The 27,457-nt window shown below is 37.7% G+C and overlaps 1 protein-coding gene across 1 annotated transcript; it reads right to left on the reverse strand.

Moving 5' to 3' along the window:
- On the reverse strand, positions 1 to 27,380 carry SELENOT (selenoprotein T). The gene is made up of 6 exons (XM_060099537.1): positions 27,135 to 27,380; positions 6,360 to 6,470; positions 5,655 to 5,781; positions 3,788 to 3,875; positions 1,306 to 1,459; positions 1 to 749 (listed from the first exon to the last, which is right to left on the reverse strand). The coding sequence occupies exons 1-5, from the start codon at positions 27,269 to 27,271 to the stop codon at positions 1,335 to 1,337; spliced, it is 588 nt and encodes a 195-aa protein (XP_059955520.1). The 5' UTR covers positions 27,272 to 27,380; the 3' UTR covers positions 1 to 749; positions 1,306 to 1,334.
- Between the last annotated feature and the right edge of the window lie 77 nt (positions 27,381 to 27,457).

The following is a 27,457-nucleotide window of genomic DNA, read 5'->3' on the forward strand; positions in this document are numbered from 1 at the left end:
TAAACTCAAACTTTTTATTTAACTTACATCTGCTTAGTTTTTTATTGAGTTAAGTATAAAGGCCCAGTTAATCAACTCATTAAATTGGTCAAGGCAGGACACTTGAACTACATTAACAGGATTTAAAAAGTGGTTGGTCTTTTAGTAGTTCTCTGGTAATCACACACACACACACACACATACACAAATTGGTAGAGTACTCTGGATATAGGATTTCCCCCCATAATCTTATATAATGTGCTGTTCACAATCTGCAGTATTTTGAAAACTATATAAATTGGACATGACCAAATTAGAGATGTCTGATAAACTCTTATAAAGTATTTGGAAACTTCAGCTCTAGTCCCAAAACGATCAATTTTAAACTATAAAAAAGGAAAATTCATATAAAATCACAACAGACTTAATAGACATCTTTGAAAAAAAAATCAAATTGCAACTCAATTTTCTACTTTTTCAAATATGACCGAGAAAAAAGAAGTGCAAGTAGTAATGTCTGCATTTTTTTTTAAAAACTATTAACCGAGTGGACTTGGGGAAGAAAAAAAAAACTATACAGTATTATTGCACTCCACGAATGTGCAGAATTCCAAAATGTGCCAGCACTGAAAAACTGCCTTGCATTGAGGTTTTCCAAGAGGTACAACGAGCCTGCCAAGAAAGCATCTGGTCTGTACTAACAGCTTGCTGTCTTCAGTACAGGCCTTCATAATGTCAGTCACGCTGCTCTTGCAAAAATCCCTTAATGTCTGAAAGACACACAGAAAAAATATTTTGTTTCAAAATTCACTCTTGTAAAATCCACTCATTGATCAGAAAAGAAGTGAGAACATCCCTGTTAAACAAAATTAACTAACTTGCACCTCTCTGTGTTCACCCACATTTGCTTATAAATTTTCTATCTTGAGCATGTGAAAAGAATATGCATAGTTTTAGGAACTAGTTATTTGAAGGTAAGGAGAGGGTATATATGTACAATATATGTACAGTATATGAATTCTGGCCATTAGAAGTTCACAAGTCAAAAAAAGTGATGTTATAGGCCCAATTATTAAGTCTTAAACATAAAATTAATAGTACAACCTTACTTTATTTTAGCAGATCCAAACTCTCTTGGTTATTTATAAATTTTAATGAAGAAGACAACCATCTGTTAAATCTTAAGTTGGAAACTCAATTGACAATATATGCAATATCTATTATTATATATATCTATATCTATTATGCTAATTTATGAAATATCTTGCTGATTCATGACAATTAACTGATACCTATACATAGTTACTGTATTTTTAAACTACTTACAGAAGAGTTTTCAGTGCTGATAGGTGGGGCTATGATCGATGGTGTGGGATTGAATCCATATGCACATTGAGCTTCATTTCATTGTCAAGAATTTGAACAAGCTGTTGCATGGATGGAAGGTGACCAGATTCCAGCTTAGACCACACAGGTACATCTATAAAAATAAATGGTAACACCCCTTCCAAATTAAAGATGATTCTATAATAGACATTCATTCTAAAAACATGTACTGTCTATGCACACAGCTGGAGATAGAATTAAGCTTCTTGCTTTCATGGAGTTTACATTCTAGTAGGGGAAATATAAAAAGAACTATATAAATAGCTACAAAATCACATTTGTATACTAAAAGTCAAAAATAGAAGATGCTATGAGAGGGACATATGAGAGGCTGGGAAGGAGCCTTTGTACTTACTATTATTAAAAGAGAGATTATTAAAATTGGGAGATATTATTAAACGTGAAAGCTGAAATATAGAAGAGTGGTACAAGGGAGGGTGGAAAGGTTGGCAGGGATTAGATCAGGGATCAAGAAACTATAAAGTAAGCATTTTCAGCTCAAGAAGATGTATAGTCTGTCCCAGCTACTTAATATTCATTGTAGCCTGAAAGCAGTAACAGGCAATAGATATATGAATGGGCATGGCTGTGTTCCAATAAAACTTTATTCACCAAGCAAGTAGCAGAGGACACGGTCCACAGGGCTATGGTTTGCCCATGCCTAGGCTTCATCATTCAGGGCCTTTTGTCCATGTTAAATGTTCTGGTCTTTATCTTGAGAACAAAATAAAGCCATTTAATAAATTTGAGGGAGTGAAGCAACAAGATGAAATGTGCATAAAAAAAATTTTCTTTTAGGGCTTCCCTGGTGGCGCAGTGGTTGAGAGTCCGCCTGCCGACGCAGAGGACACAGGTTCGTGCCCCGGTCCAGGAAGATCCCACATGCCGCGGAGCGGCTGGGCCCATGAGCCATGGCCGCTGAGCCTGCATGTCCGGAGCCTGCGCGTCCGGAGCCTGTGCTCCACAATGGGAGAGGCCACAACAGTGAGAGGCCCATGTACCGCAAAAAAAAAAAAAAAAAATTTTCTTTTAAATGACTCAAGTGTTGGAGCAGCTGTCAGCAAATTTTTCTGTAAGAAGCCAGATAGTATATATTTTAGGCTTTACATACCAAGAAGCAAAATCAAGGATACCATATAGGTACTTATAAAACCAGGGAGATATATTTCCACAAATTTTTCAGTGATGAAACTCAAAACTCTAGGTATGAATACTGAAGTCTGAATGTCATATAATTTCCACATCACAAAGTATTTTTGATTTTTTTAACCATTAAAAAATATGAGGGAATTCCCTGGTGGTCCAGTGGTTAGGACTTGGTACTTTCACTGCTGGAGCCCAGGTTCAATCCCTGATCTGGGAACTAAGATCAAGAAAGCTGTGTGGCTTGGCCAAAAAAAAAAAAAAAAAAAAAAAAAAGGGTAAGAGCCACCCAGCAACATGGATGTACCTAGAGGTTATCATACTAAGTGAAGTAAGCCAGACAGAGAAAGACAAATATCATATGATATCACTTATATGTGGAATCTTAAAAAAAAGACACAAATGAACTTATTTCCAAAACAGAAAGAGACTCACAGACACAGAAAACAAACTTATGGTTACCAAAGGGGAAAGAGGGGTGGGAAGAATAAATTAGGAGGCTGGGATTAACATATACATACTGCTTTCTATAAAATAAATAACCAACAAGGACCTACTATACAGCACAGGGAACTATACGCAATATTATGTAATAACCTATAAGGGAAAAGAACCTGAAAAGAATCTGAATCACTGTGATGTATACCTGAAACCTACATGATATTATAAATGAACTATACTTGAATAAAAAAATTTTTAATATAAAGAAATTTTAAAATTGTAAAGCCACTGTTAGCTCATAGGCCATATTTGCCAACCTCTGGTTTAGAGAATATGTTAGAGGGTAGCAAGATAATTATAGCTTGGATTCAGGTGGTTAGCAATGAAGATAAATAGAAGATTTCTGAAAACTGTAAAAAGTAGAATTGAGAAAAACTGGTAATCCATTAGATATGGAGAGTAAGGGAGAAATCTAGGATGTTATCCTAGGTTTCTGACATGGGCAACTGGGTAGAATGATAATGGTGCCCTTAAATAAGTGAGAAATGTCAGGGAAGGAGCAAACTGGAGTATAAAAGAACTGCAGGAAGCTGAGGTAATCAACAGTTTGGGAGTAGGTAATGTTCAGGATTCCTGGCTATAACACCTAGAAGAGAGGTCTAGAGCTCTCCAGAGCTATACATTTAAGGGTCATCATATAGATGTTATTCTAACACCACGGGAGTAGGTGAGGACCATGTAAAGAGATAATTTAGCATATTATGAAAAATGGAAAAGCCTGATGCTTATTATAAATCATTTAACATTTATCACAGAATGCAAACTATTCAGAACCTACCATTCAAAGTTATCTCAAATGCACCTGTTGACATACACTGGTTCTCAATCATGTTGCTCAAGAAAAAGACCATCATACATGCATAGACCTAAAAGAAAATACAATTAAGTACAATAGGTAAGTCATTTTCAAATCAAAACAACATGACAAATTAAGTAAGCTTTTAAGTAGTCTCATTTTTATTTGGTAATTGCTCTTTTTAAATCTTCTTTAAGTTTCTATACAAATTATTACTGCTACTCCATATATTCAGATAGTGTACACAGAAAATTGCAACGTTAATTCACAGCTCTATACATTCTGAAGAAATTACATGTTATTCCTAAATAAAATTTCTAGAAATCTCATAATAGCCTTAATAAGTTAAACAAAAGAATACCAGCATAAGAAGGGTTCATTTTAGAATTTTTATAATATAATGTATGAACTCACAAGAGACTAGTGATGCAATAACCAGCAACTCCACAATTCAACACAACCTGTCCGTGTTCCAAACAAATCATTTTAAGTCAAACTAAAAAAATGTAGGTTAGAAAGCACTAGCATATTAAGTTACATTCATTGACCTTTTAAAGGCAAATCTATACTGTCCCAAAAGATCAGAGGCTCCTGTTGAACAGAAGTTTCAATTTAACAAAATCACCTAAAAGCAGGACGTAGTGAGGATGTCAACTCACAGCCAGCTGTTTCAGAAAAATAAATCAAAATGCCTATAGCAGATGAGAAGGAGATTTCCCCTAACCCCACTTGAGCTAGGTGGGCTTTGATTTCATAGAAGTTATCCTAGCATTTGGGCACAAAGTCTACTTTCATGAGAACAATACCCAAGTAAGTGTCACGAAAGCTACAGCCTTCAAGTATCCTCTCCCACAGTAGAATGACAATGTTATAAGTCTAAAGAAGTAAAATGCACTAAAGACAATTTAGAATCAACAGAATGAACAAATATAGCACAAAACATTATCAGTAAGTACTTAATTTCTAATTCTTAATCCTATATAAATCAATATTTTGTTAATAACAGAGTAGAGACACATCTGAATTAGAGGTAGCACCTGAGGATGTTTATGTTAAGAAGCCTTGCCTGTGACTGGAAATAAGTGATTCCCTAAGAAAAAGAAGTACAGCTATGTTAGGAATTGGCTAAAGGTAGTCTCAGCCTAGAACTAAAGGATAAGACCAGACAGAGGACTCCAAAAGAGAATACTTATTAGAAGGAAACCTAAGCAATCTCATTCAAGAGAGAAATTATTCCCATTTCTCACAGCAGAAAGGCAGACCCTCCAGAAAAGATGGTTTTAACTAAAACAGATGAGAGATCTGGAAAGAGTATATGATGCAGCAAGACCCTACAAAGAATAAAATAAATAGCACAAGATTCTTATGTATATTTATATTGATTGTTTCAGGTAATCTGCTTTAGGTTACCCATGAACAGAAAAGTCAAAGAACAAATAATAAAAACAGAGAATTTTGATAAGAATAAACTGGTGGAAATCCCATTTTTAACATGAATAAACCTATTAATACCCATATTAGTTGGTATAAAAGGCCTACATTATGTATATATATATTGTTTTGCCCAACTTATATAATCAAAATCAGGTATTAAATTATTTTGTGCCGAGGTTCTACTAAAGTAACACCTCTCTGTCCTTCAAATAATAAAAAGGAAAGACCTAATCATTCTTAATATATAAATATGGAGACTAAGGCTAAAGGAGGTTAAGTGCTTTGCCCAGAAATAAAGTGGTTTAAGTTGAAATAGCAAAAAGTACTTAAAAAAAAAAAGAAAGAAGAAGAATCCATTAAAATATCTCACTGACAACTAAGAACCTACAGCTACCAAAGCTATTACATTACATACCTTGTTTTCTTGGCCCCACTGCCAGATGCTAGGCGCTTGCATGCCAAAGAAAGCAAAAGGATCCTTGCCAACAATTATTAAGCCTATTAACACTAGCTTGAAGACTGACAGGAAAGATGCTATGTGTCTATTAAAAGAAAAGAAGGAAATTCATCAGAAGCTGCAATTTCTCATCTACTTCAAAATTTCTATAACTCAAGTCTATGTGTATAGACATTTCCTAAACACCAAATCTAAAAATTGCCAATTATACTAGGAAAATACTAGTAACTAAATTTTATTGCGCAGTTTTAAAACAAAAATGTTTAACATCTTTTGAATCAATCAAAAATTAATTTATAAAACTACAGAGCATTGGCCTTTAAAAATACTATTTTAACAGTACAGAATTTTGTACCACTGACTTTCTATAAAAATGTAAGAGTTCTTGATCTACGGCCACAATAAAAATTACATAAGAAAACACATCTTTAGAAGGGCTGCCATCTCTGAAATGATCTTCCTCTATTCCTTGTTACAGAAAAATTCTTCCATATTTGGATCAAATAAACTTGCTATTTATAAAACTGTTCTCTGTAAATTATAACCAACTAAGAAATTATAATAACCAAGGAAAGTTAATTGAACCAATTCACAAAAGTTTATTTACAAATGTGAAAGAATTCACTTAAAAAATTCCTTTATAAACTACAGAAATTTACTTACCTATATATTGGTTGAGGGAGGTAATTCTCTCCTTCAATGCGGATGTCTGGGTACCGCTGGCTAATAACCCGCATGTACTCCTCAAACACCCGCCTATAACCTCAGGAAACACTGCAGAAAAATGAAAGTGCTTCCATTAAGTCATTTCGAATATGACTAGATTTATTTTGTAGTTATACAAAGCCTAAAAATTATTACCAAGATTAAAAATGTTTCTCAAGAACAGTCACAAACTAATAATGATTGATGCTGGATACATGAACTTTTTTCATAGATTTCACATATTTAGGTTATCTTCCCTTCAAGTAAATCCTTCTATTAGAACATTAAACTTTATAGGTTTGGGTTACTGTTGGAGAGGAGCAAATACCTATTCAGAGAATCCACCATATTCTGAGCTCTCAAATCATTTTGCCTTTTTTTCTGTTCTTGTTGTTGGTATCAACAACTGTATAAACACCGCAATGAAAACAACTCTTATTTGTCTGAAATAGGGACTTTCAAAATTTGGGCACAAGAAGCTTAAAAAAATACCAAGGCACAAGACATGACACCCTGTTTCTTATTCCCACTCTACCCTTAACTAGGCAAACATGCCTGCTCAATCACAATAAAAGAAACTTTAAAAATTCTTAGATCCTTTCTGACTCTAAGATTTGATTCTATTTTGCAAAGGAAAACAAAGATTGGGAAGATACTTTTCAGCAATATGACAGTATTCCATGTCATTACTCCAGAAATTAAGTCAACAGCATCCCATCACCTTCATTAAAACCTCTGAATAACTAGGCTGTGGATATATGATATTTGTTGCCCCAGCAAGAAAAGGGAAATATGCCACCAGAATGAATATACAGGGGGGAAAAAAGTACACTGAAAACTTTAATAAGACATTGATGAAAGAAACTGAAGACACAAATAAATGAAAACATATCTCATGTTCATGGATCAGAAGAATTTATATTTTTCAAATGTCTATGCTACCCAAAGCAATTTACAGATTCAATGCGATCCATATCAAAATTGCAATGACATTATTCACAGAAATAGAACAAACAACCTAAAATATGTATAAAACCAGAAAAGACCCCAAACAGCCAAAGCAATCATGAGAAAGAAGAACAAAGCTGGAGGCACCATGCTTCCTTATTTCAAACTATATTACAAAGCTACAGTAATCAAAACAGTATGTATGGTAGTTGCATAAAGACAGACACACAGATCAATTAGACAGAAACCAGAAATAAACCCACACATACATGGTCAATTAATTTTTAACAAAGAAGCCAAGAATAAACAATGGGAAAAGGATAGTCTCTTTAATAAATGGTGTTGGGAAAAGTGGACATGCAAAGAATGAAACTGGACCACTATCTTACACCACACACAAAAATCAACCCAAAACAGATTAAAGAGTTGAACAGAAGACATGAAACCATAAAACTCCTAGAAGAAAACATAGGGAGTAAGCTCCTTGACACTGGTCCTGACAATGATTTTTTTTTGGCCTTGACACCAAAAGCAAAGGCATCAAAAGCAAAAATAAACAAGTGGGACTATGACAAACTAAAAAGCTTCTGCACATCAAAGGAAACCATCAACAAAATGAAAGGAAGGGCAACCTACACAATGGGAGAAAATACTTGCAAATATAACCTCTGATAAGGGGTTACTATCTAAAACATATAAGAAACTCATACAACTCAATAGCCAAAAAATTAATAACCTAATTAAAAAATGGGGGAATTCCCTGGCAGTGCAGTGGTTAGGACTCAGTGCTTTCAATTGCAGGGGCCTGGGTTCAATCCCCGGTTGGGGAACTAAGATCCTGCAAGCTGGGTGCATCCAAAAAAAAAAAAAAAGGCAAGGGAAGCTGAATAGACATTTTCACAAAGATGACATACAAACGGCCAACAGGTAGATGAAAAGGTGCCCAACATCCCTAATCAACAGGGAAATGTGAATCAAAACCACAATGAGTTATCATCTCATACCTGTTACGATGACTATCATTAAAAACACAATATAAAGCAATGAAGGTACCACTTGGTAGGAGGGAGCAGAATCAGTAATAGATAGTAGGGTGAAACCCAAGATGCCAACTTTGTCAATCATACGATCATCAAGGAAAAAAATATCACAATCATCAAGGAGAAAAATAACACAGTCATCAAGGAAAAAAATATCGACCACCACCAAGACCAACTCAAGGGATCAGCAACAAGTTTATACCCGATAGGGAGAACTGTTGGAAGCCAGCCTGGAGCCACTGTACCATGACAAAGTCATGAAGCAACGGAAGGCAAAACTGCAAGGCAGCGCCATGCCAGGAAGGTGGACTACAGCTCTGTTGTTATGTTTTATGATAATAAATTTACATATGGGGCAATTTGGGGGGAATGTTGTTCCATGTGAAAGAAAAATTCCTCTAAGGACTCCCCCTCCTGAAACTACCACAGAATGGGAAGTACCCACTAAAGCCCCGGGGAAATGCGTAAAGAATTAAGAGCCTGGAACTAAGGGGATGTTTTTATGAAACACACCCTCTAGTATGGAGTTATGGCCATGGGCCGGAGTTCCCGATGACATAGGAAATTTATGGTTCTATTATAAAGGAAGATTAATTATACAAAAGCAAATGCCTAGAGCAGAACTGGTTGCTAGGATAGGGAGAAAACACTGTCTCCGTTGAAGGAAACAACGAGAAAGGGCATGCAGGGTATACTGTAAATATTTTCGTGGAACCATTGTAAAAGGTTGCCCATGAAAGAAGAGAAATAGGAACAAGTAGCTCCAACTTTTACAATTAAAATAATCATATAACTGCTTGGCTTGGTTACTAAGAAATAACCTGTGATTAATGGGAACTTGGGGAAATATTTTAATAGGACATCTAGAAACTAGGGGATATTTTTTTAAAAAATCTTTATAGAATATTTTGAGGTTTGATTGTGCTAAGGTTGTTTGGTCACATACCTGGTAATGTAATCAACTACAATATATAAACCTGTGATTGTAAACAATAAAGAGAGACATGAGAAAGAGAAACATGCAATGCTGATACTTTAAGAAGTATAATAGAATTATTTCCTTCGCCGACGCTATCCATCCCTCGGGTATCCCTGGACTCGCTGGAGCTGGACTCTGGCAGAGAACCAGTCCAAATATTAGTAGATCTCAATGTAAAAAAACTCACTTTAAAAAAAAAAAGAAAAGAAAAGAAACTCACCACTCTTTCTTTACAAGTAATACTTCTTTTACATTTAGAATGAAAATTTCACAGAAGATGAAGTCCCTAAAAAGTATGAAATTTTTGCAAAGGGAGACAAGTCTCTATTAACTAAATACTTAAAAGAACTTAATCTCCAGACACCTTATCCTTCCTAAACATTCACCTTACCCAATATTTTATTATTACTGTTGTCAGATTCACAACTGTTTTCTATATAAGAAAATTTTAATGTTGCTTTTGTTTTGAAGATACTACCAAAAAAAAGGTAAAGCACTTATATGCCTAACTACCTTGAAACCAAGAAATGCCACCTGATTTCAATGCCTAAGTTTACATCGGTGTTTACAATGGAGTTGATGATCTAAAATGATAGTAGATAACTTTTAATGCATTATTTGAGAGCTGGAGGCTTACTTGAGTTGAAATTTCCTTCAGCTGAAATTTCCTTTTTTATAGATGAAGGGGAAAAAAATTGAAACCCCGAGAGATCGAGTGACTTCACATATGGTCCCTGCCCTTATTCAGGGCTGAGACCAGAACACAGTCTTTGTGATTTGAGATCCTAGGCCCTTTCCATTAAACCTCAATAAGAGTTAGATGATGTAAGAGCTAACCTTCCCTGTGTCCACAAAGCCACAATCAAGTACCCATAAAACAGCAGATATCTCTTGAGGTTTTTCCATGATGAAGATATAGATTCTCCCTCTGAGTGAACTAAGCCTGTGGACCCCAACAGTCCTCATATTTGCTCTGGGAGTTCCAATCCTTTGTAAAGGAAAGTATGTCTATATGCAGGCAACACTTTGGGTCAGAATCCTCCTAGTCTCCCAGTTTTCTGGGTATTATGCTCAGAAGCCTAACTCTATCCTTGGTTCTTCAGGTCTCAACTCCTCAGTTAAGCCACAAATCTTTGTATCAAATTTCAAACAGAATCAACCCATAATCTTGAAATATAAAAAGGACTTTAAACCTGTAACTTTCTTCAAATTTCCAGTTATAAAATGATAAAGTCATGGGGATGTATAATGTACAGCATGGTGACTGTAATTAATAATACTGTATTTCATATTTGAAAGTAGCTAGGAGAGCAGATCTTGAAAGTTCTCATCACAAGGAAAAAAATAATGTAACTATGTATGGTGACGGACGTTAACTGGACTTATCGCGGTGATTGTTTTGCAATATATACAAATATCAAGTCACTACATTGTACACCTGAAACTAATGTGTTATACCTCAAAACAAAAAAAAACCTGTACATTTCTTATTTCTGAAAAATGAAGTAGTTTACAAGACTGACACAACCTAGTTGTAGGCAAGTTTACTTATGCATTAGTAAACTTTCCTCCCTATATTTGCTTTGAGACTTGTGAAGAAAAAACAAGTAACTTTTCCCCTATGCAATAATTTTCCCCAAATGTTCAAATTGTTTTGAAATAGCCATCTCTACTGCTGACAGATGTTTTCCAAAATAAAACATACCTACTGTTTATCAAGGTGGGCAAAATGTTAAATTAAAGGCACACATGGTAAGGAGCCAGTAATTATTCCACCTCTACCACCACACCCAGTTCTTTCAACTTTTCACTCTTTCTGGGTCAGTGAGTAAAACTATATAACTCATAGTATACCTTCAACGAATAAATATGTGAACATGCTAAAAATATGCTGTAGCTGCTGCCTATATCTTCTGCCCCTGGACCAAAGGCCCTTAAGAAGTAAATTAAACTGTGAAAAGAAATCTTCATTTAAGTCCTAATCACTTTGCAAATCTCCTTCTTGCAATACAAAAATATCTTACTATATGGAGTCGAATTTGCAGTTGTTCAATTTAAAATATTTTACACAATACTTTTCTAAGATTAATTTTCTAAAAGAAAGAACTTGCATACAAATTAGATCATCTTTCTGTAATGAATAGAAAGGAAATTTAGGCAATTTGTCCATGCTATTTCAAATATATTCTGTGCTTTTTTAAGTCCATCAAGTTTCAGTCTCCTAATTCATGGTGCCAACCATCCCACTTTTCCTTTTCTACACTAACATCAGCCCCTAATTGTAGTCAAATGCCTACTTACATCAACTTGAGTCTGCCACAAACCCCAACCTCTCCTATCTCCTTATTAAAGGAAAATGGGGCAAAATCTCAGATATTTACTGTTATGAATTAAATACTTGTGATTTCTATTTTTCACATCTCTTGAACTTACCTTCCCCTTTTATTTACGATAACCTCCAATTATCCTCCCACCCACACATAGGATCGGATCCTGTTTATACAATAAGACCCAACCCCTTGCCAATATCTAATGTTCCAGAAATGCAAACCTGTCACGAAGGCTTGAGTTTCCTCTCTAAAAATGAAGAACTGGGATTTAAAAAAGTAACTATCTCCAGACAGGTAAACATTTAATCAGAGCTGTTGTAGGTAGAGGAGAGTGGTAATCTTTCAAAAGTACTGCGCGTCCAGAGCCTGTGCCCCGCAACGGGAGAGGCCACAACAGTGAGAAGCCCGTGTACCGCAAAAAAAAACAAAAAAAGTACTGAGGAGGACTTCCCTGGTGACACAGTGGTTGAGAAACCTCCTGTCAATGCAGGGGACACAGGTTCGATCCCTGGCCTGGGAAGATCCTACACGCCGCAGAGCAACTAAGCCCATGTACCACAACTACTGAGCCCATGAGTCGCAACTACTGAGCCCACGTACTCTACAGCCCATGTGCCACAACAAGAGAAGCCACTGCAATGAGAAGCCCACAAACCTCAATGAAGAATAGCCCTCCGCGTGCTGCAACTAGAGAGAGCCCACGTGCAGCAAAGAAGACCCAGCGCAACCATAAACAAATAAATTTTTTAAATAGTAAAAAAAAAAAAAAAAGACCGAGGAGATAAATCAATCTTCAAAGAGAAAAAAAGAAAAACGAAATATATTTTACTGAGAAGAATACAGCTGTAAGCCAGAGCAAGTTTATGAAGTCCTCTCAGACCTTTCGGTTTTCTATTTCAGGCCATGTTCTGGCACTGATGCATTCCTGCCTTTGGATTCTATACTACTCTTTCAGTAGTTTTAAACAGATTTCCAAATGTGTTGTTTAAAGCAGTTCAAAACTGGTTTCTCTACTTGCATTCTAAGAATGTCAACTAATATTTCTCCCATGGTGTATGCAGAAAATCAGGAAGGCATTTTTACCATGCTTTCTAACTGTCAACAGCATTGACCAGTCCGACAGTGCAATAATCACTGAACACTGGGTGTTTAGATGTAATCTTTATTTCTCCTTGCTCTGTTTAGTAGAAGCAGTAATAGACATTTGTCTGGTGCATTACCTGCTCCAGGTGTTTTAAGCAATGAAATATGAACAAGGGGCTCTATAAACCATACAAGAAACAAGATATTCAGGGGTGAACAGACTAACCTTATAAATGCTTTTTTAAAAAATTACAAACAAGAGTGCTCACACAATGTTCACAGCAGCACTATTTACAACAGCCAAGGCATGGAAGCAACCTAAACATTCATCAACAGATGAATGGATAAACAAGATGTGGTACATATATACAGTGGAATATTACTCAGCCATAAAAAAGAATGAAATAATTCCATTTTCAGCAACATGGATGGACCTAGAGATTATCATACTAAGTGAATAAGCCAGACAAAGACAAATAGCATATATCACTTATATGTGGAATCTAAAAAAAGATACAAATGAACTTATGTACAAAACAGAAATAGACCCACAGACATAGAAAACAAACTTATGGTTACTGCAGCGGTGGGGGGAGGGATAAATTAGGAATTAGGGATTAACAAATACCCACTACTATATATAAAATAGATAAAAGACAAGGCCCTACTGTATAGCACAGGCAACTATATTCAGTATCTCGTAATAACCTATAATGGAAAAGAATCTGAAAAACTAACTGAATCACTTTGCTGTACAACTGAAACACTAAATCAACTACACTACACTTCAATTAAAAAAAAAGGACTCACACACTTTGAATGAAGATCAAAATGTAGATCAGAACTTGCTCAGCCTTTTGTTTTGTTTTGTTTTGTTTTGTTTTAATTGGGGTATAGTTGTTTCACAATGTTGTGTTAGTTTCTGCTGTACAAGGAAGTGAATCAGCTATATGTATACATATGTCCCCTCCCTCTTGGACCTCCCTCCCGCCCCACCCCACCCGCCATTCTACCCCTCTAGGTCATCACAGAGCACCAAGCTGAGCTCCCTGTGCTTATACAGCAGGTTCCCACTAGCTATGTTTTACACATGGTAATGTATGTATGTCAATCCCAATCTCCCACTTCAGTCTCCCCCTCCCCCTTGTCCACATGTTTGTTCTCTACATCTGTCTCTATTCCTGCCCTGCAAATAGGTTCATCTGTACCGCTTTTTAAAGTTCCATATAAATGCATCAGCATATGGTATTTGTTTTTCTAATTCTGACTTACTTCACTCTGTATCACAGACCCTAGCGCTTTTAAAAGTTGAAAAACAGCACTAAACAGGTATGAGCTTATCAGGTTTAAGAACTGTATTATATGAAATCAAGTGATTTCCCTTCCAGCTGCCTCACTCTAGGAGCACAGCAGTGGCCACCATAGTAAAAACGCATATGAATACAAAATATGCCTAACATGGCTTCTAAGATTCGAGGCTTCCTGGCACTTCCCTGGTGGTCCAGTGGTTAAGACTCTGCGTTATCACTGTAGGGAGCTCGGTTCGATCCCTGGTCAGGGAACTAAGATCCCACACACCATGTGGTATGGCCAAAATTAAAAAAAAAAAAAAAAATTTCAGGCTTCCTTAGAGTTTTTTCCAAAGATTTGATAAACCTAAAATTCAATTAATGATCTGTTTTTATTCTCTTCCTTCTTTGTGTCTTATTCTTGAGGTCACTAGTTTCTAGTTTTCCTATACCTTTGGCATAACATTTCAGGAAATATTTTGCTGCAGACTATTCCACAAAGAATTTATAAATTGTGTAAGTTCCTCAGCTCTTTGTGGGGAAGGAATTTTATCTCTTTACTCTGGAAAGCACTTCTCATCAACAGATTTATAAGGTATGGCAGCCACTCAGTAAAAGTGACTTCATAAAAGCATTCAATAAATGGTGAATTACCTGCATTTTGCAAGAATTTTTGTCTCATCTTAAAATATTTCATACATGACTTGATGCTTCTGTTAGAGGAAACACTGACTGAAACCGCCCACCCTGGCCAGGCAAAGACAGTAACAATGTGCATGAGTTATTTTACGACAGGAGATCCTGGTAAGGAACACGAACTAACAAGCCACCACCAAAGGGAAGAATTCGGGAAAGGTCAAAAAGAGAGAGGAGACGACACATGTCCACATGTCTTACTAACCTCCCAGAATCCTCCTCGCTGGAATCCATCTTGGCTGAGCAGTTGCACGCGCCACCAGGAAGGACTGAGTCTGAATGATTGGCCAGAGACAACCCGGAAACTAACCCATCACCATAAAAGCCGAGACTGCGAGCCACGTGGCAGAGCCGTCCTCCTGGGGTCCCTGACCCTCCTGCTCTCCGCCCAGGCGCCCCCTCCCAATAAAGCCTCTTGCTTTGTCAGCATGTGTGTCTCCTCGGACAATTCATTTCCAAGTGTTAGACAAGAGCCCACTCTCGGGAAGGGGACCCCCCTTCCTGCAACACTTTTATTCTTTCAATACATTTTTTAAAATTGAGATATAATTCACACACCATAAAATTCATCCTCGGTGCATTTTTATAATTTGTTAGAAAGACTGATAAACATATTGTGTTCTATGTTGATTCAATGGCAAAACTAGATATGTCTCTTGTCTGCTTTACTGCTTTCCTGTTTGTCTTATACTTTTACCTGTTGGTTGTAGACTGACTTCAGACATTAGAATGAACTCGATTAAAAAACCCATCTGGTGGCACAGTGGTTGAGAGTCCGCCTGCCGATGCAGGGGACGCGGGTTCGTGCCCTGGTCCTGGAAGATCCCACAGGCCGCAGAGCGGCTGGGCCCGTGAGCCATGGCTGCTGGGCCTGCGCGTCCGGAGCCTGTGCTCCGCAACAGGAGAGGCCACAGCAGTGAGAGGCCTGTGTACCGGGGGAAAAAAAACAAAACAAAACAAAACAGGGATCTAAGAAAGAAAACCACCAACAGGATAAGCAATAAGGGTGTGTTGGCGAATAAGAGCAGCAGGAAGATGACTGACAATAACACAATGAATTCTGGAAGTTTAGCCCCATCAGCAGAGATGGAGGCTAGGTCAAGGTTACTGAGTGAAGAGTATGTTCAAAACTGAAGTTTTACGTGTATCACGTTCTATGCCTAAAAGCTACCAAACTGAAGCAGAGGTCAACCAAGTAGAAGTCCACCTGAAAGGAACAGTATCAGAAAACATTGATCTATACACCAGTTAGGAATTTTTAAAGGGAAGTGAGGAGGGAGAAGATAGGTTATGTCAGAACCAAACCCAGTGGACTACCATGAGATTGTACTCTCTTTTTCAATAAATATGGCCTGATGACAGGTACTGTTTTAGGCTCTAAAGATATACAGCAGCAAGCAAAACAGACAAAAATCTACGCCTTTCTGATGCTGGCAACATTCTGATGAAGAAGAGTGAGTAAGCTGTAACAGTCTAATGGAGAAGATACAGTGCACCGACTGATAATATCCGAAGCCGTTTCCCTTGTCTTGCTTGAGAAACAGGAACGAAAAAACAAAACACCCGAGGGACTACGGAAAAAATGTCACAAATTGAAAGAGCAAAAACATCGAACGAAAGATTCAAAACAAGAACCGACACCCAAAAATATTTTGCAACAAGCAGAAGAAAAGGATGATAAGAGATAAGGAAGGACTGTAAGAAACCTCAAAACCAAAAGCAGAATTTAAAAAAATAGTTTAAGGCCCTGAAGAAGAAAATTGATGGGTGGAAAACTGAATCAGTGTTAAAAGATGAATAATAAAAAGTACAGAAGATCTGAAGAGTATCATCAATAAATGGAATCCACAGATACATCAGTTTTTTTCCTATAGAAAACACCTTGAGATACCACAGAATATTTACAACAACTGACCATCTATGTTAGGTCACAAAGAAAGCCTAGTAAGTAGGTAGATGAAGAATGTCACCAGCTCTCTCAGTAAACAAAGGATGCTGCAACCATCAAGCCACTGCAGACACCCCCAGCTGTGCACCCTGAGGAGATTCAGGATGGAAAAAAACAGGATACTGGACCTAGACAGTTAAGGTACATATCAAAGGAATTTCAGTAAGCCCAGACTCTTGCATCTTCCCATACACAGAAAAGCACTAAATTCATTAACTTGAGATGTCTGATTTTCTTTAATTAACAGTAATCTTTTGATGTTCCAATAACCTGGAGTTTTTTTGTTTTTTTTTTTTTTTAACTCCTATATATTCTGGCTCCTCCCTTACTTCTTCAGAATAGTCCCTCAGAGTTGAGAGGCTGTCTCCTGGGCCTAAGTCCTCAGTATGTCCGCGGAATAAAACATAACAGCGAATGTCACATTCTCTAATTACAGTGCAATAAACTAAAGAATTTAAAAAACCCAACCCACTTTAAGATCTTCTGGTAGGAGTATTAACTAGTTTAATTATGTCAAATTTTTAAATGTGATACCCATTAACATAATCATAATATTTTACTTCTATGGATTTAGTTTATGGAGATAACTGGACAAGCACACATGATATCTGAGGATAGTCATCTTAACAAAGTAGTTTTATGAAAAATTAGGACCAACATAAATGTTAAGCAAACAGATTCAGTGGCTTGAATAAATTAAAGAATACCCATCTTATGGAATACTATGCCTGTTGATACAGAACAGCATCTGCTGATATGAAAAGATAAGTGATGAGGGGAAGGCGAATTTCAAAAAAAGCATACAACTACAAACTCATTAATATAAAATTATATAATATAGCATATATTTCTACGTGAAGAGTCAGCTTGAAGGAGGTTCTTCAAAATGTTATTAAAGAGTTACAAGGGGGCCTCCCTGGTGGCGCAAGTGGTTGAGAGTCCGCCTGCCGATGCAGGGGATACGGGTTCGTGCCCCGGTCTGGGAGGATCCCATATGCCGCGGAGCGGCTGGGCCCGTGAGCCATGGCCGCTGAGCCTGCGCGTCCGGAGCCTGTGCTCCGCAACGGGGGAGGCCACAACAGTGAGAGGCCCGCATACCGCAAAAAAAAAAAAAAAAAAAAAAAAAAAAAGTTACAAGGATATTTCACTTTCTTCCATATACTTTTTAAAAAATTATTTTTACAGTTAACATGTTATTTTCACAGTGAAACCGAGAAGGATCCTGTGGGGGCTCCAGGGCATGGAAGCCTTTTTGTACCCCATTTCTTACAGGCAAGACTCCAGCCTCCATTAACAGTTGCTTATCAAGGAAGGAGCAGCCAAGAAATCACCTGAGGGAAGATTAAAGGGACCAGAGAAACTCATCAAGATTAAGAGACCCTGCACACAGCCTAATCTTGTCAGCAACCCCACCCTTGAACTATTGCTGTAAGACTCCTCCTCAAATCCTCCTGGGTTGGGACACACAGCTTTTCACGGCAGGAGCCCGCTGTGTTCCCCTTTGCCTGGCAAAGCAATAAAGCTATCCTTTTCTACTTCACCCAAAACTTTGTCTCCGAGATCCGATTCCGCACCAGTGTACAGAGAAGCTGAGCTTTCGACATCAACAGCCAGAGAGCTGTTTTCACTTTTTTAAGCTGAAAGTCAATAAGTAAAGCTTTCAAAGGTTTATTTACTGCAGGTCTTATTACAACATTAAAGACATTACAAATAATAAGTTACGATAATGAGCACTTGATAAATGGCAGTAGCAGGTACACTGTGCTAGGTGTTTTTAACTGATTAGCTGACTCCAGCTCTCCTCATTTCCTGTCTCCTCCTTCGCCTCTATGCTGAGTCAGGCTTCATGTGCATGTGTTCTTCCTTTAGCTAGTAAAGCTCATTCTCTGTATCTCTTGGTGGAGCTCCCTATACCCTTGCAAGATTTCATTTCCTCCTCTGCAAAGCCTTCCAACTCTCCCTGAATAGGTAATCCTTCTCTCTGGGTTTTAAGACTTCTTTTAGAACACTCAGAACAGAATGGTTAACTGTTATATTGTTTACATGTCTGTCTCTCCCACCAGAAAACTGGTCTTCAAATGTTACTGTGAAAAACAAATTCGTATCTTCCTAAAAATTGGACAAAACAGGAAAACAAGTGGCATGAAAAAGAGAACATTAAAAACAAGGGCTTGGGCTTCCCTGGTGGCGCAGTGGTTGAGAGTCCGCCTGCCGATGCAGGGGACACAGGTTCGTGCCCCGGTCCAGAAAGATCCCACATGCCACGGAGCGGCTAGGCCCCTGAGCCATGGCCACTGGGCCTGCGCGTCTGGAGCCTGTGCTCCGCAACGGGAGAGGCCACAATGGTGAGAGGCCCGTGTACCACAAAAAAAAAAAAAAAAAAAAAGCAACAAGGGCTTGATAACACAACACTGTAAATCAACTATACTCCAATAAAAATTAAAAACAAAACAAAACAAAGGCTTGATTATGAGCAGTTCTTGCTAAAATCTGTGGCCAAGATTTCTTCTTATCAATCCCAAGCTACACCCCAATCAAGATAAAGTATGTGAAAACAAGATTTTCCTTTTTGAAAAGCAGGGATGCTGACAAAAATCAAATGAACCAGAGGACTCCAACTACACTCTTAAGTGACAAAGATGGAAATGAAACATACATGCATGCTTTTACTTTTTTCCTTCAAGCTTCTTTACAGTACCTAATAATAGAATATTAGAGGTAACTGGAATGCAACCAACACCCTTATTTTACAGATGAACAAGTTGAGAGCTAGAGATTAAACATTTCCCCAAAGTCATTCAGAAGATAAAAGGCAGATGGAGTTAAGAACTAGGCCTCCAAACTGCTAGTCCAGTAAATGCTCACCTTCCCAGTACCCATACCATTCAAAATCTATGAGGTTATTTATGAGATTTCCAAATGATACATTAAATTTGATCTCTACCACTTACCTTAATGGCAAACTGTAAGGAAACAATGTTCCCATTTTCTGTAAGAGGAGATAAAACCTTAAAACCATTCATATTTTACTTACATCTAAAAGCTTTGAACTAAGGTACTTCATTCATTATTAAGAAGAAACAACTATTATGTGCACGGTATTCAGTTAGCTCCTGAGCTATTTATTGTTTAAAATGGTAAAAAACAACAACAACAAAAAAACAAACTGGTGACTAAATTCTATGTAACTTTAAAAATCTAACATAGTGGCAGGTGCAGCAGCCACCATTTTGTTCTCCAGAGCACTCTATACTACTCTACTATCTGAATCAACTTATTACTCCTTTACTTCACTGCTTCCAAGTAGTACATTCTTCCTATTTAGCATCTTTTTAAAAACCAAGATTTATCTTATAACCATTAGTGTGTCACAGTTTAAATGGCCACAGTTTTTTCCTTCTGAGTGGTATACAGAATAATGGTGTATCTTACAACCTATCATATCGTAGGTTTGGAGAAATATAATAACTTATTTAAGTTTTTAGTTTCAGTTACTGTGACTATTTTGGGGAGGTGAAAATTTCTTTGTGGTGTCGGAAGCCATCCTGGAGCCATTGCACCATGACAAAGTCATGAAGCAACGGAAGGCGAAGCTGCAAGGCAGCGCCGTGCCAGGAAGGTGGACTACAGCTCTGTTGTTATGTTTTATGATAATACATTTACATATAGGGGCAATTTTGGGGGGATGTTGCTCCACGTGAAAGAAAAATTCCTCTAAGGACTCCCCCTCCTGAAACTACCACAGAATGGGAAGTACCCACTAAAGCCCCGGGGAAATGCGTAAAGAATTAAGAGCCTGGAACTAAGGGGATGTTTTTATGAAACACACCCTCTAGTATGGAGTTATGGCCATGGGCCGGAGTTCCTGATGACATAGGAAATTTATGGTTCTATTATAAAGGAAGATTAATTATACAAAAGCAAATGCCTAGAGCAGAACTGGTTGCTAGGATAGGGAGAAAACACTGTCTCCGTTGAAGGAAACAACGAGAAAGAGCATGCAGGGTATACTGTAAATATTTTCGTGGAACCATTGTAAAAGGTTGCCCATGAAAGAAGAGAAATAGGAACAAGTAGCTCCAACTTTTACAATTAAAATAATCATATAACTGCTTGGCTTGATTACTAAGAAATAACCTGTGATTAATGGGAACCTGGGGAAATATTTCAATAGGACATCTAGAAACTAGGGGATTTTTTTTTTAAATCTTTATAGAATATTTTGAGGTTTGATTGTGCTAAGATTGTTTGGTCACGTACCTGGTAATGTAATCAACTACAATATATAAACCTGTGATTGTAAACAATAAAGAGACATGAGAGAGAGAAACATGCAATGCTGATACTTTAAGAAGTGTAATAGATTTATTTCCTTCGCCGACACTATCCATCCCTTGGGTATCCCTGGACTCGCTGGAGCTGGACTCCGGCATTGTAGGATTTTCCCCTAGCTACTGTGTTTTTAGTTTTAAAAACTCAGCAACAAAGCAAAACAAACTTATGGTTACCAAACAGGATGGGGGTGGGGGGAATAAATTAAGAGTTTAGGATTAACATATACACACTATTATATATAAAATAGGTAAACAACAGGGACCTACTATATAGTGCAGGAAACTACACTTAACATCTTGTAATAACCTATAATGGAAACGAATCTGAAAAAAATATACATATACTATATATACTTACATATATCTATAAGTAAAAATATATACTATACATATTTATATATATATATAGTATATCTATAACAATCCCTTTGCTGTACACTTGAAATTAACACAACATTGTAACCTATACAATTTTTTTTTTTAATTCAAGATTCATCCCCTTCAGTCTCCCCCGCCAAAAAACCCATAAAAATTGCCTTCTTTGTTTATCACTACAGTGAATGGCACTGCATCACTCCAGAACTCAGGAGTCACCTGTGACACCTCTCATTGCATGCCACCTCTCCGGCCCCTCACATAATGTAATCATCAAGAACTGCTAAATTTATCTGCAAAAAAAATCTCTTAAACCTGTCCCTTTACTCCTACCACCACCCTTCTATTTCAAGCTCCATTGTCTCTTGCCTGGGCAACTCCAAGAGTCCCCTAAAACGGTCTCCCCACATCTGTTTTTTTGTTCCCTGTAATGTCTTTTCCACAATGATACTTACTGGTTTTTCCTTAACATAGCCATCCAGACCTTCCAGGGTCTGTGATACCTTCTCTTTGGTCTATAAGGTCAGCAGCCTTGGCCTCAAGAAATTATGTTCTCTTCTTGGATTGGTAGAATCAATATTGTGAAAATGACTATATTACCCAAAGCAACCTACAGATTCAATGCAATCCCTATCAAATTACCAATGGCATTTTTTTACAGAACTAGAACAAAAAGTCTTAAAATTTGTATGGAGACACAAATAGCCAAAGCAGTCATGAGGGAAAAAAACGGAGCTGGAGGAATCGGGCTCCCTGACTTCAGTCTATACTACAAGGCTACAGTAATCAAGACAGTACGGTACTGGCACAAAAACAGAAACATTGATCAATGGAACAGGGTAGAAAGCCCAGAGATAAACCCACATGGTCAACTAATCTATGACAAAGGAGATAAGGATATACAGTGGAGAAAAGACAGTCTCTTCAATAATTGGTGCTGGGAAAACTGGACAGCTACATGTAAAAGAATGAAGTTAGAACACTCTCTAACACCACACACAAAAATAAACTCAAAATGGATTAGAGACCTAAATGTAAGACTGGACACTATAAACCTCTTAGAGGAAAACACAGGAAGAACACTCTTCAACATAAATCACAGCAAGATCTTTTTTGATCCACCTCCTAAAGTAATGGAAATAAAAACAAAAATAAACAAATGGGACCTAATGAAACTTCAAAGCTTTTGCCAAGCAAAGGAAACTATAAACAAGATGAAAAGACAACCCTCAGAATGGGAGAAAATATTTGCAAACAAATCGACGGACAAAGGATTAATCCCCAAAATATATAAACAGTTCATGCAGTTCAATATTAAAAAAACAAACAACCCAATCCAAAAATGGGCAGAAGACCTAAATAGACATTTCTCCAAAGAAGACATACAGATGGCCAAGAAGCACATGAAAAGCTGCTCAACATCACTAATTATCAGAGAAATGCACATCAAAACTACAATGTGGTATCACCTCACACCAGTTAGAATGGGCATCATCAGAAAATTTACAAACAACAAATGCTAGAGAGGGTGTGGAGAAAAGGGAACCCTCTTGCACTGTTGGTGGGAATGTAAATTGATACAGCCACTATGGAGAACAGTATGGAGGTTCCTTAAAAACTAAAAATAGAATTACCATATGACCCAGCAATCCCACTACTGGGCATATACCCAGAGAAAACCATAATTCAAAAAGACACATGCACCCCAATGTTCACTACAGCACTATTTACAATAGCCAGGTCATGGATGCAACCTAAATGCCCATCGACAAACGAATGGATAAAGAAGATGTGGTACATATATACAATGGAATATTACTCAGCCATAAAAAGGAACGAAATTGGGTCATCTGTAGAGACATGGATGAATCCAGAGACTGTCATACAGAGTGAAGTCAGTCAGAAAGAGAAAAACAAATATCGTATATTAATACATATATGTGGAACCCAGAAAATTGGTACAGATGAACCAGTTTGCAGGGCAGAAATTGAGGCACAGATGTAGAGAACAAACGTATGGACACCAAGGGGGGAAAGTGGCCAGGGGATGGTGGTGGTGGTGTGATGAATTGGGAGATTGGGATTGACATGTATACACTAATATGTATAAAGTGGATAACTAATAAGAACCTGCTGTATAAAAAAATAAATAAAATTCAGAAAAAAAAGTACAACTGATATAATAGCAAAAAAAAAAAGGAATTATGTTCTCTCCTACTGTAAAATCACTGAACGTGCTATTTCCATTGCTCAACAGTGCTCTCTAAATACATTTTATCCTTCAAGCCTCAGTTCAAAGTTCATTTTCTCATGGAAACCTTCCCTGATCCTGGTGACTAGGTCTCTTTCATATCATATTACTTTCCTACAGCAATTAACACAAATGTAATTTTATGTGTTGTCCATGGATTAATGACTGCCTTCTACTCTTGCCTTTAACATCTACGAGAGCACTGAACTGAATTCCCAGCACCAAGCAAAGCATCTTCACAGAGACGGTGCACAAATATTTGTTAAATATACAAATGTTGTCTAAGTAACTAACATGATCTCTATAACTCTCAATTGCTCAGATTTCTTCAATTCAGCATTTTACTCATCTTGATCAGTATCAACACCCAAATCAGACTTAGGTCGTTATTTTCTTGCCTCCATACCATGAAAGCAAAGGCTAAGTTGGTATAAATTTCAATTAAAATCTGTTCTTCTAGTAGTTGCTTCATTTACCTCTTAAAACTCCATTTAGAAATTGGTTGTCCTAAAATTATAGCAGTGGATTCTTTAACAAAAACTGGAAAATTCTGTATTCTGCTTACGTCTTGATATCTTAACTTTAACCTACTATTCTTAGTAAATCAACTGTCAAATGTTCAAATAAGTGTTAACCATAAAGAGCTGTAGACAGTAATCTCTTTAAACTGCAACAATTGATAAAATGCTGTAAATCTGATGACATGTTAATTCACACGTATGGGAGGGAAAAAGCATGCATACAAACATGCCAAACAGTACCTGTCAGAATACATTTACACAAAAAAATCACAAGAAAGGAAAATGTGACGAGGGAACTTTATTTTAAGCTCTGATTAGAGAACTTCCCTTTTTATGCTTAATACTTAAACGTCCAAATAAGCAGTACAAATTTTTTTCCCCAAATATGCAGTCAATGTCATCAAACTTATCTAATTCAATTGCTCAATCAACGGATGTAATAAACCAAACACTCAGGTACATAAAGTAAGTCTGTGCTTCTCTGTAGGCTTCCAGAGGAGCCACATTTGTCTTGTTCACCAGGATATCTTTAGCCCTTGGCACAAGCAGGTACTGAATGAGGATTTACTGAGAAAATACATCAACACAAAATAGGAAAGTTTGTTTTAAGCTATTTTGCATGCTTCATCTCTCTCCCTTCAATTCCATTTATGTGTTGTGTTGTTATTTTTTTCTATTAGCAATTACAAAAGTGCCACAATTAACAGATGATATAGTGAGCTAAAGTTAAAGAAAGAGTACTCATAATCAATATAAAATAATAAGGGACAAAAGCAACGGAATGGAAGGTAAAAATTGTTTTCTCCTTTGTTAACACTGGTAATTAATGAAAAGTTGTATTTTATAGCACTCCGATTTCAAATGGAATTAAAAGAATTTTCACATATTTACCCTCAATTGTCTTCGCTTCCTCTCCTTTCCCAAACAAACTTTCAAATAAATGCCCAAGAAACTCTACCAAAATCAGAAACCAAATATTCACTTTCCTATATACACATTAATCTCTGGGGGAAAAAGTAACAAACAAGCTAAATTTACCTGTAATGGGTATGGCATAGGGCATATTAATAGTTATTTCCCATCTACAGATTTTTTTTAAAAAGGGAAGTATTTTTGTATGTAACATGCTCAGGATGACTGCAAAAGAAAATACTTAACAGACTTTTGTAATTCTCTACTTAAAGAAAAAAAAGGAAAGGAAACAAAAATTAAGTATCAAAAGTTTAACTGAAGTACTTATACTTTTTTTAAAGTTTAATTTGAAAGACTAAATGCCCTTCCCCTTACATTTGTTTACACATTTTCAAAACTTTATAAGGTACATTTGTTAAGTTACTGTGACAAGTATTCCAATACAAGCAACTGTAAAAGAAGAGTATTTTGGAAAAGCCCAAGTGAAAGCAAGACATACAAAATAGAAAAATTACATAACTTGGAAAATGCAGTCTTTTTTTTAACTACTTAAATCCAAAAGTATTGCACTTAACCCTTAATATTTATAAGTTAGTAAAACGACTGCCACTTTCTAATGGAAAAAAAATAAATATGGAGAAAAAAGTCAGAATAATCAAGCCATAACTCCCACTTACAGTATCATATATGAAAGATGATATGATGATATATGCCAAGCACACAGTAAACACTACAGAGAGCTTTTTTTAATCAGAAGGAAGTTGCAAGGTTTTTAGTTTTCACTCCAAAAATAAAGACTTACCATCTTATTTTCTGACTCTCTTTAAACAGCACTTAAATTGATTTAATATTAAAGATTTGCTTAGTCTTTAAAGATTAAGCAAAAAAAAACTAGCTGGATAAGTAGAAAATCTAAACTTCAGTACACTTACATTAATACATGAAGTTTGAAAAAGCTGATTTTAAATGCATTACGGCCAACACCAATGTTCCAAAGTATCAGGACTCTTTAAGACTTACTAATCCAACCATCCTATTCTGAAAAACGTCACCTTTTGAGATACGGGATTCTAATTTCCACAACTTTACAATTTTGGTTTTTGTTTGTTTGTTTTTAATCTGAGCCTTCAAACCTTCCCCAACACCACTTACCGTATCACGTGCATTACTGCTCTGCTTCTAATACTTAACAACAAAATCACTTACAGAACACTGTCGAAAAATGCCGGGTTTAGGGGGAAAGGGTTTTGTGTTTTTTTTTTTTTTTTTTTTTTTCTATTTCTCTGAATGCCCAAGAGATTTAAAAGGCAGAAGGAGATGCCAGGGCAGGGAACTCACGGGAGTAAGGGGAATGGGGGAGAAGAGGCAGTTGTCTGGGAGCGAAAGGTTGTCAGAAGAGCAACGTGCTCCTTTACAAAAACACTTTAGAAATTGCAAACGGAGAATCAGCCTCCCCGTCCAAGCTTATCAGCTGTCAGAATCCCTACGCTCTCACCCAACAGTCACCCCGGCGGACCCTGGAGAAAAAGGCGTCTGTCCCTCGCGGGTCTCCTTCAACGACCCGAGGTGACCTTCGCCAGCGAGGCCGCCTGGCGTACCCCGCGAAACCGAGAGGAAGTTAACCGGGAAACAAACTCTGGAGCTCCTCCACCGACCCTGCGCCGACTCATGCCCACCTCCGCAGGCAGCCGGGTGGCCATGGCGTGACGCCGCCGACCGGTCCTCCGTACTGACAAGTGTCCCCGCGTCTTCGCCTTTCAGTATTTAACCTTCTCGTACCCTCCTTCCCCATTCCCTCCATTCTAGGAACCAAAAAAGAAGTGAGCGGTTGTGTCTAGAGGCAAAGAAGACGGCCTGGCCATCCCCGGGAAGAGCCCCGGAGGAGGTAGGCAGCGGAAGGCTGCTGGCACCGTTCTTCCGGGACAGGGAAGGTTCAGCTCTCTAGGCCGCGAAGCCGCGGCCTCGCGTAGTGAGAGGCGCCGAGCGAAGGGGCAGCGGGGCGGCCGGGCGCCGGCGCACATACTCACCATATCTGGAACTTGAGCAGCGGCCCCGTGGCGTACTGCATCTTTAATCTCTTGCCAGGCACGCCACCCAGGTTGGCCGAGGCATCGCTCCGGACCACCGCCGACGCCGCCACCAGGAGAAGTAGCAGAAACTTCATCTTAAACGAGCAAACCACTTCGGCCGTCCTCAGACTCAGACTGCAGCCGGCCCAAGGTAGAGCCGGAGCCGCGAGCTGCTCCCCACCGCGCAGGCGCGATCCGCCAAGGTCGTGAGGAAAGCTGGAATGCGCCTGCGCATCCCGGCGCCTGCGCACGCTCTGGGAGGGAGAGCTGATCTGTTTCAC

The sequence above is a fragment of the Mesoplodon densirostris genome, chromosome 5 (genome assembly GCF_025265405.1).
Source record: "Mesoplodon densirostris isolate mMesDen1 chromosome 5, mMesDen1 primary haplotype, whole genome shotgun sequence".
In the NCBI taxonomy this organism is placed as follows: Eukaryota; Metazoa; Chordata; class Mammalia; order Artiodactyla; family Ziphiidae; genus Mesoplodon; species Mesoplodon densirostris.